Source organism: Ostrea edulis, chromosome 1 (genome assembly GCF_947568905.1).
Source record: "Ostrea edulis chromosome 1, xbOstEdul1.1, whole genome shotgun sequence".
NCBI classification, from domain to species: Eukaryota; Metazoa; Mollusca; class Bivalvia; order Ostreida; family Ostreidae; genus Ostrea; species Ostrea edulis.
The window spans coordinates 93,503,989-93,519,042 of NC_079164.1; the positions used below are offsets into that span (position 1 = coordinate 93,503,989).

Consider the following 15,054-nt stretch of genomic DNA (forward strand, 5'->3'; position numbering starts at 1 on the left):
CCCTGACACTATACGACTACACAGAGTGTTTGAGCATTGCAACAAGATATCAAATAAAATGTGCAGCATAAATATCATTTTTAAAATGAATTTCTAACCCCAATTCATAAAATGAAGTCCGTAATAGCTCCAAGTGACTGAAATTTTTTAAACCGTCTGTACTTTCAAAATCCCAACCATCAACGGTAGTTATGACTAATTACCCAATAGAGATGGAAGGACCCATAACGATTTAGAGACTCAAATACTAATAATGATCAATATTGATTCATTATAGTACATGATTTATGCTAATAACAAGCCTTTATAAATATACAAATGTCTTATTATGTCTATTTTTATCTAAATCACAGTATCACAGGTGTTTGACGATTGATAATAATGATGTCAAAGTGGGTAGTTAGTGGCACCGATGAAAATGACTGTGATAAAATGAAAGTACACACGGTTTTAAGTTTTCAGTCACTTGGAGCTATTACGGACTTCATTTTATGAATTGGGGTAAGAAATTCATTTTAGAAATGATATTTTATGATGCACATTCTATTTGATAGCTTGTTGCAATGCTCAAACACTCTGTGTAGTCGTATAGTGTCAGGGCCCAGCTAAAACTCAACCAAAAAATAATAGGCATTTTTCGGAGTTCATTTCTGCATATCTTGGGAAGTATACGGAATTTTGGGATGAACTTTGGTAGTAATGTAGATTGATTATGTATAAATTAAAATACCGAGTAGAATTTTATATTAATTAATTTATTGTTTTTACATCGGCTAACTTGGGTACCCTATATTTAGAGTTCTATACCTTTACTCTTTATATAGTAAATTCGACCCCCAAGCGATGCAATTGCCTGTGGTTACATCATTACGTTATGTCGATACATCATTACGTTATGTTGATACCTCTTTATGTTATGTGGTTACATCATTACGTTTTGTGGTTACATCATTACGTTATGTCGATACTTCTTTACGTTATGTGGTTACATCATTACGTTTTGTGGTTACATCATTACGTTATGTGGTTACATCATTACGTTATGTCGATATTTCTTTATAACATACATTTTGGGGGTGAAAATACGGGTGTGACATGCACAATCCAAAATAGACATTTGGTTACACAAAAAATATATACATGTATAGAAGAGGGAATATAGTGCAGTTTTCAAACTTTGTTGTCAGTGGCGGATTTAGAGGGGGCGCAACCCCCCCCCCCCCCCCAACCCCCAACCCCCAACCCCCCAATTTCAAATTTAAGGTAAATCGCAGTATCTTGTTTCGGAAAATGCACTAAACAATAAAAGAAGCAATGATTTCTTCCACTCCCGGAGAAATAAATGACAAAATCCGTTGATTTCTTGTATTACTTTATTGGGAGAACTTATTTTTTTCCAAAACCCCCTTAAAATTTGGATCATTTTATTAATTTCCGCCCCTGGTTGTCTCTTCGGGATTGACAATTATTTACCGTCACTTTGCATGTACATCCATGTACATGTGAGAGAGAGAGAGAGAGAGAGAGAGAGAGAGAGAGAGAGAGAGAGTCCTATTTCGGTGTACAATGTCATTCGACAGGAGGAAAGAATATTGATCACTAAGTGTTAGCGTATAAGCATTCATGAATTTCAACTATTTAAAAAATTTGTATTTACAATATAGTGGAAACTTACAAGAGTGACATCGGTGTTCATATTTGAATTCAATTAGAAATTCAATTAAAACAAATAATAGTTTGGGTTTGGACATAAAAATATTCAATTGTGAAGTACTAAAAGTCTCTCAAATTGCACGAAACTCTAAGTTTCCGTCTTGATATTGAGATATACAAGCACGTATATGTAGCATTGTATTTTAAAGTAGGGGAAGGGTCAGCCGGGATTCACTTCGCACTTGCATTAAAATTGTTGACAAGCAATAAAGTACTTATGTTCAAATATCATTATCTTATAAATCGTTGGGGGGGGGGAGAGATTAGTTCACTACTCTTATTCTTCAATTCAGCACTTCCCGTGGGGATCCGGATTAGAATAGGTACTCGGTAGCCCTTGCTTGTCATAATGGGACAGTCCTTCGGATGACACCGCAAAATCCGAGGTCCCGTGTCACGGCAGGTGTGGCACGAAAAAGATCCCTCCCTGCTCAAAGGCCGTAAGCGCCGAGCATGGGCCTAAATTTTGCAGCCCTTCACCGAAAATAGTGACGTCTCCATATTCAGTGAAATATTCTCGAGAGGGACGTTAAACAATATATGTAATTCATCAATCAATTCAGCACTTATAACATCAACTGCCTTTCATTACTACTTTTAAAAAATGGGGAGGAGGCAGCATATCAATCGAACTTTGCATGTAGAAAATATGGGATTTGTGTGTTAAAATAACGAAAAAGTAAATTGTAAAAAGGGGACAGACCAGGTATCCTGCCAACCCCAACCCCCTGTTTTAACGTGCCTGGTATAACATTCACACAAAAAGATTTCTTCAGTAGAACACAATTATCTGAGTACCATAATTTAATTCTAAATGTTTCCGTCTTTGCAAGTGTAATTAATTATTATCCACAACCATCAGCAAATTTCATATTGAATTCCTATTAAGTCAGAAAGAAAAAATAACGGGGAAACCTGTACATGTAATTTGTTGTCTTTCGTTTTTTTAGAGGCGAGAAGTCGCCAATTATCGTTTTGTCGTCTTTTCACCTCGAAATAACGAAAAGACGACAAATTCTAAAATGACACAAATCAGTCACTATCCCTAACCCAATTTCATTTTAAAAGTAATCCTGGAAACACGCTGTTTGAATTTGTGAATTTTAGCGCGCTATTTTTCATCTGTACCAATCTCGATCACTTGAAAGTTTATCATAACATAATGATGTTTGCACATAACATAATGATGCAATCGGCATAAAGAGGTATCGACATAACTTAATGATTTAACCACATAACATAAAGAGGTATCGACATAACGTAATGATGTAACCACATAACATAATGATGTAATCACATAACATAATGATGTAACTACATAGCATAATGATGTAACCACATAACATAAAGAGGTAACCACATAACATAATGATGTAACCACATAACGTAAAGAGGTATCGACATAACGTAATGATGTAACCACAAAACATAAAGATGTAACCACATAACATAAAGAGGTAACCACATAACATAATGATGTAACCACATAACGTAATGATGTAACCACATAACATAAAGAGGTAACCACATAACATAATGATGTAACCACATAACATAATGATGTAACCACATAACATAATGATGTAACCACATAACATAATGATGTAACCACATAACATAAAGAGGTAACCACATAACATAATGATGTAACCACATAACGTAATGATGTAACCACATAATGTAATGATGTAACCACATAACATAAAGAGGTAACCACATAACATAATGATGTAACCACATAACATAATGATGTAACCACATAATATAAAGATTTATCGACATAACGTAAGGCTGATTTACACTATAAGGCAGAAACGGCGTTCCATAGTCCACAATAAGTGTGACTTTCGTGGTCCCTGGCGCCAGGGGACGGGTCATAATCTCGAGCATTGAAATACATGTACATTGCATCTTTGTTAGCTCATCTGAGCTCAATAGAGGATCAAACTTTTGCAGACAAATATAGAACGTACATGTATGAGAATTTTTTTTCTCAAGAACCACTCGGTCAGAAAGGTTTACATTTACATGAAAGCTTCCTGACATATTACAGATTCAGGTATGTTATAATCATGGTTCCCGGAGGAAGGATAGGGCCACAATAGGGGATCAAAGTTTTACATAAAGATATATAGGAAAAATCTTTTTAAATCTTCTCAAGAACCATTGGGCCAGAGAAGTTTACATTTACATGAAAGCTTTCTGACATAGGACAGATTCAAGTTTGCTAATATCACGCCGCTTTGGATAGGGTGGGGCCACAATAGGGGATCAAAGCTTTACATACAAAATATAATGGGAAAATCTTATAAAATATTCTGCTCAAGAACCACTGGGCTAGGAAAGGACTAATTGACATGAAAGCTTCTTGACATAATGCAGATTCAAGTTTGTTAAAATCATGGCCCCGGAGGTTGGGTGGGTCCGCAATAGGGATCAAAGTTTTATATGCGGATATATAGGGAAAGTCTTTAAATATGGGCCAAGGTGACTAAAGTGAGCGATGCGGCCCATGGGCCTCTTGTTTTAAATCTCCCTTTCTTTCGGACATCTAGTTGTAATAATGAGCAAGTCAGACTCTTTTTAGCTCTTCTGAGCCAAAGGCTCAAAGAGCTAATGCTATGGCCATTTGTGCGGTGTGCGTAAACTTTTTAGAAAAAGGGCTATAACTCAAGAACCCCTTGGCCAATTTCTTTCAAATTTGGTACAGGGTATCATTGGCCCAAGGGCTTTCATACATACTAAATAGAGGGATGTGACCCTTTAACAAAGGTAGATAATCAGGAAAATACAAACAAAAGTAGTGGTTGCTAAAAAATCTTCTTCTCAAGAACCACAGGGCAGATTATCACCAAACTTACACATAAGGATGAGGATATGTTGTAGATTAAAAATTGTTCAAGGCATTACCCTGGGGCAAAGGGCGTGGTCTCAAGGTCACTTCAAAGTTGACCTAAATTTAAATTTTTTTTAAATTCCTTAAATCTTAGATATTTTAGTCATTATAAGGACTAGGATCATCAAATTTTGACAGTTGATGCATCTTAGGACCTTGTGTCAAGTTGTCTCAAAAGTAGGTCACAGTGACCTACTTTTTGAATTTTGCAGGTATTTATTTTAAAATTAATTTTGATGCATATCTTGGACACTTTGAAGCCTATGATCATCAAAACTTGTCAGTTGGTGGATCATGGGACCTTGAAATGCGTCAACTGAAAAATAGGTCACCGTGACCTACTTTCTGAATTTTATGGCTTATCATTTATAGATATATTTTAAGTTATTTCAAATACCGAGAGGTTTAGAATCATCAAGTCTTGTAAGTTGATGCATCTTGAGGCCTTGAAACATATTTATAAAAAAAAAAAGTAGGTCACAGTGACCTACTTTTTGAATTTTGCAGATATTCAAATTTCACATTTTCAATTTTAGATGCATATTTTGGCCACTGTAAAACCTAGGATCATCAAACTTTGTCAGTTGATGCGTCTTCGTCTTCGGTTTGTGTCGACCAAAAAGTAGGTCACCGTGACCTACTTTTGGTATTTGACATTTAAATTACTATATTTCAGACACTATTTGACCTACAATCATCAAACTTTGACAGTTGATGCATCTTGAGTCAACGGAGTGTGTCGACCAAAAAGTAGGTCACCTTGACCTACTTTTGGAATTTGACGGCTATATTTATATATTCAGATACTATTTGACCTACAGTCATCAAACTTTGTCAGTTGATGGGTCTTGCATGTTCGGAGTTCGATGACCAAAAAGTAGGTCACCATGACCTACGATTGGAATTTGACAGCTATATTTCAATATTCAGATACTAATTGGCTTAAAATCATCAAACTTTGTCAGTTGATATTTCTTGGGTTCTCAAAATGTGTAAACCAAAAAGTAGGTCACATTGACCTACTTTTTTTGAATTCTTAGGATTTAACTAAAGATTTAGAATACTAAGAGGCTAAGAATAGAAATGGTGGGGTTGTACAATTTATCAGAAGAGCGATTCTAGGCCCTTGGGCCTCTTGTATAAATATGTCAAACATTGGCCTCGTGATAATAACAACTACGAAATACAAACATGTACATGTATTTTGTAAAAGTACAGCAACCCGCTCAAATGGTCGAGGTAGCTCAGTGGTAGAGCGTTTCCTTCGTAACCGGAAGGTCGTGAGTTCGAGCCCCGTTCATACCATGGTCCCATCAAACATAAGTAGTGATTGCTCTTTCGCCAAAAGCTCAGCGTTTAGAAGTGAGATCACAGGTCTTTTGGATATAACCTTAAAAACGGAGGCCTCGTGTCGTGGCAGGCGTTAGCACGTTAAAGAACCCTCGCTGCTACGGCTTTGAGCGCTAAACATAGATCTAGATTTGTGGTACTTCACCTACAATTGGTGACGTCTCAATATGAGTTCTCAATGGGACGTAAAACAGACCAAAAATCAGGGTGGTTTTTTTAAATTGTTTTTGTTTAAAGGTTAACATCAGAATTCGAATATTGGCATAAAAACTTGTACCTAACACCCATCCTTTCCAACCTGTGCATTTTTCTACATAAAACTTTTTTTAATTTTAAAGTTTTTTTATCTTGTAAAGAAAGGCGATGTATTGCATTTTTTCTCCATCGCTATTCATGTACTTGTGTTGTTTTTATCAATGCAAGATATTCAATAGCCGTTGAGTTTTATTTCACAGTACATTTCATTTGCACTGCATGCAGTTGTCTTCAAAATCCATTCTCTAATCACAGCTTGATATGGTATTGATATTTTCTGGCAAGTCGTGGTTCTGGAGTAATCCAGTACGCATGCGTACAAAATGAGCGGACAATTTGATTTAGTACATGTATTAAAGAATATTACTATGGGATCTAGATACTTCTGAGAGAAAAAATATCGATACAAGGAAATAACGTGAATGTGATGGGACTCTTTCCCAATACTCAAAGACGGAAACGCAGTCATGGACATCGTTCATAGAAAAGACCAAGTATAAATGATGTCACGTTTGATTAACTTTTGCCTTACATCAACAGACAATTAGGTCCACATCATATTCGTACAAAAATTTACTCTGTTCCATTGAGAGTTTTAGATACGTTATTTGAAGAAGCTACAGCCAGTCTACACTTGGATTTTTCAACACCTGAATATAGACTGTACTCTATGATTATGGATGTTGCCAATCACAGGCTTTTTAAACCAGCCGGGTTATGGACGACATTCCTTCCAAATCATGCCGCCAGTTCCTAAAGCTCAAATTTACAAATAAAGGAATAGATGCCGTCAACACAAGCAACATTCTTCGTCATAAAAGGGTTCAGTCGTGTATTCTAACTTAATTAAAGTTCAAGTCTACACCCTGTATTTCCTACAGCTATACTTCTACTATTGCATCCAAACTTTTTAATTATAAACAAACTTTGCAGTGCTTAGATATAGACCATCTTATACGTAATCCACCAACATGTTCTTGTTCTTCATCTTCTTTCAACTACAGTCCAGCTGGACATGTCATTACTGGTGATGTTAATATAGTTGAAAATGAGGACCTCAAATCACTTATTCTTAAAGGTCCTAAATACAGAGAACCTCGGTCTTTTAATTGGCGACAGAACTTCATCTCTATTATGAATGCTATCGAAGATTATGTCAGACGATGGGCTAAGTATGAAAAAGAACTTGATACATTGTCAGAATGGATTAAAAGCATAAGAGGAGTGTTAAAATCCCGCATTAGACATATTAAAACAAAAGTACGTACCGTATATTCTTCTGTGTGAAGTAAAGCAGAAGTGATAAAAGAATTAGATAGGTTACATGAGGAATATGTTTTGGTTCCAGCTGACAAAGCTAATAACAGCATTGTCTTTGTTTGTAAGGCTCATTATTACAACTGTATTTTAAACGAACTTTGTATTAATTCCATTTTTGGTAATCGTACTTATACTCCAACTGCCCTTTCAAATGATGAAATTTTTCAAAACCATGTTTCAGTTTTAGACACATTTAATATCCCAATATGAGTTATCGTACCTATACTGGATTCCTAAACTACATAAAAACCCTTACAAACAAAGATACATTGCTGGATCCAGTAAGTGTTCTACCAAGCCCCTATCTTTGCTCCTCACGAAAATATTAACAGCTGTGAAGGAGAAACTTCAAACTTACTGTGCAACTACATATGCCAGAACCGGTGTTAATCAAATGTGGATTCTAAAAAAATTCTAAAGAACTTTTAGTAAACTTGAAATCGCAAAACTTTTCCCAAATCAATAACATCAAAACCTATGACTTTTCAACACTATACACTGCTATTCCTCACGATAAATTAAAGACTAGACTTTTTGACATCATAGACAGTTGCTTCGTCAACAAAAATGGAAAAAGGAAATATTCATATCTAGTGATCAGTCATCCAAAAACTTACTTTGTTAAACACCACTCTGATTCCACGCACAAGTACTCTGACGTTGAAATAAAAAATATGCTAGAGTTCCTCTTCGTGGTCTTTGGTGATCAGGTCTTCCAACAGTCTGTTGAAATTCCCATGGGCACGAATTGTGCTCCTTTGTTAGCTGACCTGTTTCTATATTCATATGAAGCAGAATTTATTCAAAAACTTATACACGAGAAGAAGAAACCTCTTGCTGTGGCCATCAATTCGACATTTAGATATATCGACGACGGTTTTGTCTATTAACAATGATAACTTTCATTCATATGTCGATTCGATATATCCCTGTGAGCTCGAAATAAAAGACACCACAGAGTCGTCCACTACTGCTTCATACTTAGATATTTTATTGAAAGTAGACATTAACGGCAACCTGACAACTCAACTGTATGGCAAACGGGGTGATTTCAGCTTCTCCACCGTCAACTTCCCATATTTATGTAGCAATATTCCATTATCACCTGCATATGGTGTTTATATCTCTCAACTGATTCGAAACGTAAGAGCTTGTTCTGCGTATAATCAGTTTTTAAATCTAGGCAAGCTACTGACAAACAAGTTGATGGTACAGGGGTTTCAAGTCTCGATTGAAGTCAGCATTTCGCAAATTCTATGGTCGTTATAACGATCTAGTTCGTCAATACAACCTATCATTGGGTCAAATGCTGTCTGACATGTTTCATACCGATTGTTAGGCCGTTCTTGGCACTCTAATTTTGACTACGGATAACTCTGTTTACCTGATCAGGATATAGGGCTCACGGTGGGTGTGACCGGTCGACAGAGGATGCTTACTCCTCCTAGGCACCTGATCCCATCTCTGGTGTGTCCAGGGGTCCATGTTTGCCCAACTATCTACTTTGTATTGCTTATAGGAGTTATGAGATTGATCACTGTTCGTTATCTTCACCTTTCATACTGATAGTAGATAATTTAACTGCATTTCTATATCTGAGGATGATGAAGATTATGGTAAAGATAACGAATATTTTATTATGTCTGCAGGTAAACCAACAGCTGCTATTTGTCATGGGGCTTGGATGTTCTGTTCGGCAAAGATTCTGAAAGGAAAAAGACTCACTTGTTTCATAGCCATTAAAGATGACGTGGAAAATGCAGGGTAAAAGATTTCATATAGAAAATATGTGTTGCGAATCTGAAAAAAAAAATGTTGGCTTTTTGTAACCCTTTTCAGTTCACCTGAGTCGAAGGCTCAAGTGAGCTTTTCTGATCAAAATTTGTCCGTTGTCTGTCGGCGTCGGCGGCGGCGTCGTAAACTTTTCACATTTTCATCTTCTTCTCAAGAACCACCGGGCCAATTATAACCAAACTTGGCCAAAAGCATGTTTGCTCAAATAAAGGGACATGCCCCTTTCGAAGGGGAGATAATTGCAAAAATAGTGTTGGGTCATTCAAAAATCTTCTCAAGAACCACTGGGCCAGAAAAGCTGAAATTTTCATGAAAGCTTCCTGACATAGTGCATATTCAAGTGTGTTCAAATCATGTTCAAATCATGGCCCCCAAGGGTAGATTGGGGCCACAATAGGGGATCAAGGTTTTACGTAGAAATGTATAGGAAAAATCTTTACAAATCATCTTCTCAAGAACCAATGAGCCAGAAGAACTGAAATTTATATGAAAGTTTTCTGACATAGTGCAGATTCATTTTGTTCAAATCATGGCCCCAGGGGTAGATTGGGGCCAAAATAGGGTATCAAAGTTTTACATAGAAATATTTAGGGAAACATTCAAGTTTGTTCAACTCATGGCCCCCGGCGGTAGTTTAGGGCCACAATAGGAGATCAAAGTTTTACAAGGGGAATTGGGAATACATGTAAATAGAAAAAAAAAAACCCGTTAAAACTCATCTTCTCAAGAACCAATGGGCCAGAGGAGCTGAGATTTACATGAGAGCTTCCTGACATAGTACAGATTCAAGTTTGTAAAAATCATGGCCTCCAGGGGTAGGTTGGGGCCGCAATAGGAACTGAGGTTTTACATGCAAATATATATGGAAAGTCTTCAGATGCTGGCCAAGGTAGCTCAGCTCAGCGATGTGGCCCTTGGGCCTCTTGTTTCTAAACTTGTTAGAGGTTTAATACACAATGAGTAACTGTGAATGCCAAATAGAATAGCAGACACAGACGACAGATAGTCATGCAGCAGTTTTGTTAAGTGGAATCAAGGTGGTGCAAAACCAATAAACACTTTCTGACTATCAAGAAAAGAGGGAAAGCAGTTTTAGCTTAAATAACCAAGTACAAATTATGATTTTTGCATTATGAAAATCACAACATTTCGTCACTTTCATTGTGTCTGACTGAGCTTCCATACGTGGTACGTGGTCAAGTTGTTTTATGGGGTGTGTTGTTTTTTTTCGTTCAACGAGACGTTGTCATGGAGCCTTTCTATTCTTCTGTGTTAAATTTAGATAGATAGGTTTTTTTAAAAAGTCTCAGAAATTTTCCAATAAAATTTGTTTGTAATATCAATTAACAAAAATTTAATGGAATGAATAGTTTAAAAATAGATACCCCAAATTTAAAATTCTGTTATATTTACTGTTACTTATTGACTCTAAATAGTTTTACTAAGAATTTTTAAAACAAGTATATGCATTTCGTAATAGATATCTTAAAGTAATATAATTAGTCGGAACAGTGAGTAATAAGCAAGCTTGTTCAGTAATAGCAATATTAAGTAATTAATTACTTATCATTACGATTTTAAGTAAAAATGAATACTAAGTAAAACTTTTTTAAAGTGTCAAAATGACCTTTTCATTGAAATAGAATTAACATTTAGTATTTTCGTATTCAATGATGTCAAGTATATCAGTTATAATGGCAAATCGCTTCTTTATTCTACAACTGTGGTAGTTTTCCTTAGTAAGATCGGGGGGTTAGCGTGGAGATTTCCATTCATTTAAGCCCCAAACTCGGGGTATTATTTCTCTCTTATGTTTGATAATTCAATTTTCTAGCAATCATTTCATAGTATCCACGCTTCAGTTGTTCAGTGTTGACGTCACATGTCATCATAGCAACATTTCAAAATCTAAAAGCATTCGACATCAGCTTTCGCTATTCTATTTTCGCCTGTATCTGCTATTCTATTTGTTGTCTGTGTCGGCTATTCTATTTGTTGTCTATGTCGGCAATTCTATTTGTCGTCCGTGTCTGCTATTCTATCTGTCGTCTATGTCGGCTATTCTTTGTTGTCTGTGTCTGCTATTCTATATGTCGTCTGTGTCTGCTATTCTATTTGTCGTCTGTGTCTGCTATTGTATTTGTCGTCTGTGTCGGCAATTCTATCTGTCGTCGTGTGTGCTATTCTATTTGTTGTCTGTGTCGGCAATTCTATCTGTCGTCTGTGTCTGCTATTCTATTTGTCGTCTGTGTCTGCTATTGTATTTGTCGTCTGTGTCTGCTATTGTATTCGTCGTCTGTGTCTGCTATTCTATATGTTGTCCCTGTCGGCTATTCTATGTCGTCTGTGTCTGCTATTCTATATGTCGTCTGTGTCTGCTATTCTATATGTCGTCTGTGTGTGCTATTCTATTTGTCGTCTTTGTCTGCTATTCTATTTGTTGTATGTGTCTGCTATTCTATTTGTTGTATGTGTCTGCTATTCTATATGTCGTCTGTGTGTGCTATTCTATTTGTCGTCTTTGTCTGCTATTCTATTTGTTGTATGTTATTGTATTCGTCGTCTGTGTCTGCTATTCTATTTGTCGTCTGTGTCTGCTATTCTATTTGTCGTCTGTGTCTGCTATTCTATTTGTCGTCTGTGTCTGTTATTCTATTTGTTGTCTGTGTCTGCTATTCTATTTGTCGTCTGTGTCTGCTATTCTATTTGTCGTCTGTGTCTGCTATTCTATCTGTCGTCTGTGTCTGCTATTCTATCTGTCGTCTGTGTCTGCTATTCTATATGTCGTCTGTGTCTGCTATTCTATTTGTCGTCTGTGTCTGTTATTGTATTCGTCGTCTGTGTCTGCTATTCTATATGTTGTCTGTGTCGGCTATTCTATGTCGTCTGTGTCTGCTATTCTATTTGTCGTCTGTGTCTGCTATTCTATCTGTCGTCTGTGTGTGCTATTCTATTTGTCGTCTGTGTGTGCTATTCTATTTGTCGTCTGTGTCTGCTATTCTATCTGTCGTCTGTGTCTGCTATTCTATCTGTCGTCTGTGTCTGCTATTCTATCTGTCGTCTGTGTGTGCTATTCTATTTGTCGTCTGTGTCTGCTATTCTATCTGTCGTCTGTGTGTGCTATTCTATTTGTCGTCTTTGTCTGCTATTCTATTTGTCGTCTGTGTCTGCTATTCTATCTGTCGTCTGTGTCTGCTATTCTATCTGTCGTCTGTGTCTGCTATTCTATCTGTCGTCTGTGTGTGCTATTCTATTTGTCGTCTGTGTCTGCTATTCTATCTGTCGTCTGTGTCTGCTATTCTATTTGTCGTCTGTGTCTGTTATTGTATTCGTCGTCTGTGTCTGCTATTCTATCTGTCGTCTGTGTCTGCTATTCTATCTGTCGTCTGTGTCTGCTATTCTATTTGTCACATGTGCTTTCAGACAAAACAAGAGGTACTGTGAGCAATGCTTACTAAGAATACCCCCCGCTTACCCCAATATCCCAAAGGGTGTTGGTAATAGGTATAAACTACCTCTTTTCTGAGTGTAAAAAACAAATGGCATGACAAACCGAACCATATTGCTACTTCGATGTCCAGTGCACGTGACCTTTGACCTTTTGACCCCCAAAATCGATAGGGAACATCTTCATCCCATGGGTAGTCCATATGTATGATATGGTGACTGTAGGTGGAAAGGATAACGCTTTAGAGCCCAGAAACCATATTGCTACTTCGATGTCCAGTGCGCGTGACCTTTGACCTTTTGACCCCAAAATCGATAGGGAACATCTTCATCCCATGGGTAATCCATATGTATGATATGGTGACTGTAGGTGGAAAGAATAACGCTTTAGAGCCCGGAAACCATATTGCTACTTCGATGTCCAGTGCGCGTGACCTTTTGACCCCAAAATCGATAGGGAACATCTTCATCCCATGGCTAGTCCATATATATGATATGGTGACGGTAGGTGGAAAGGATAATGCTTTAGAGCCCGGAAACCATTGCGTCTACAGACGGACGGACAACCCGATTCCAGTATCCCCCCCCCCCCCCCCCCCCAACTTGTTGCGGGGGGTATAACAATATAAATTTCCGTATAGAACTACCCAGGTATTATAAGTATTTGTGTGTACATGTATATTGTATATCTCCGTATGCATTTCAGGGGTTTATACGAAGATTCTCCAGTGGTAGTTGATGGGAACATGATTACTTCGCGTTTGCCAAAGGATCTTCCAGATTTCTGCAAAGCCATCATTGCTCAACTCAAAACGTAGACGGCATTGTTGAGTTTGACTATCTTCAACACTGACCTATGAAATATTTGATATATGTAGATTTCCTGGTATGAGAAGTGGTCGTTACACAATACAGAGAGGAAATTGCAGTAAAAAGTTCCGATTTCGATAAAGCAAAAGATTTAGACTTTTTTATGCTCATTTATATCCTATTTCTTGTGAATGATCAACATAGAATTAAACCTATTGCTTTATTTCCATTTTTCATTGTTATTCAGTCTGTACGTCCCTTTTTATGGTTTAACACGTACACGAAAGTACCCAGGCTTGTTCCACGTGTCATCCTGCAATCTGCCAGATGCATGTAGAATATGTCAAGAACGGAGATAGCGAAACATAGGTGACATATTGCGATTGGTTGTCGTCGTGCGTTAACAACTGAACATTTTTAACTTCTTGATACAAAATGTAACTACCACTCCAATTCTTTTCAAATTTGGTATGACGCATCTTTGGGACAAGGGGGATATACATTGTAAATTACAGGATTCTAGCACTCTTGGGGCCCTGGCGGGGCAAAAACTGCCCAAAATTGACCAATTTAAAAAAAATCTTCTCTCGAACAGCACATGTTAAAACTAAATGCATAGTGATGTAGAGCAGGAAGGCCTCTACCAAAATTGTAAATTTCATGATCCCCGAGTTTTCCTTAAAAAAAAACTGCCCTCTATTTCGAGAAAAAATAAACCATCATTTTGCTTGCACTCGGATGGCCTCGGGTACTAGGCTAATCTCGGATGTAATACGATGGTATCCATGAGAGACTTTGATGCGTTGTAACCAACGTTGTATCATGGCTGTGGTGTTTTCCCTTTATAAAAAGTGTACAATAACTGGAGATACACCAGTGGGCGGAACCATCATTTGCATATTTTTTAAAACTGCTGTTTAAATAAATTATTGAACACCACCTGACAATTGCAACACATGGTGAAGTTCAAATTAGAATTCACTAGATCTAAGCTCGCGGCCGTGTCGATATCCATTTTATCATCTCCCAGTTTATTTCACGAAATGTGTGAACCTCACATGCTTGTGAAAAAATCCTCATGGTCATCATTGATTGATTACATGTATCTTGCTTAAAGGGACTGACTCACCATCTTTCCAAAAATTTTGTTTTTCACTTTTAATGACCAGAGTCCACTGCCTAATGTGTTCAAATGATTTCACATAAAAATTAAGGTTATACATTATCACAGAAGCTCATTTTAGAGAGTTCATTATTTGTTTTGTAAACAAAGATTGTGGTATGTTATTGTTTACGAAATTTTCAGAAGAAATGGGTATCGATCTAAGTTTATTTTATCTTTCACATTTTAAGCATTCTTCGGGTAAAATGTGTCATCTAAAAGTTAAAATTTGTCATTATGCAAAACTAAGATGCTTTATACTACAAAATTGATATTTCACTGGTTTGTTTGTTTACATAAAAAGACT

At 36.9% G+C, this 15,054-nt stretch overlaps 1 protein-coding gene across 1 annotated transcript in view; it reads left to right on the plus strand.

Moving 5' to 3' along the window:
- LOC125673698 (putative cysteine protease YraA) overlaps positions 1-13,810 on the plus strand; it is a 74,187-nt gene extending 60,377 nt beyond the window's left edge. Inside the window, exons 4-5 of the mRNA XM_048910389.2 lie at positions 9,184-9,298; positions 13,482-13,810. Coding sequence (XP_048766346.1) covers positions 9,184-9,298; positions 13,482-13,593 — 227 coding nt within the window. The 3' untranslated portion in view covers positions 13,594-13,810. The remainder of the gene's footprint in view (positions 1-9,183; positions 9,299-13,481) is intronic.
- Positions 13,811-15,054: the final 1,244 nt, after the last annotated feature.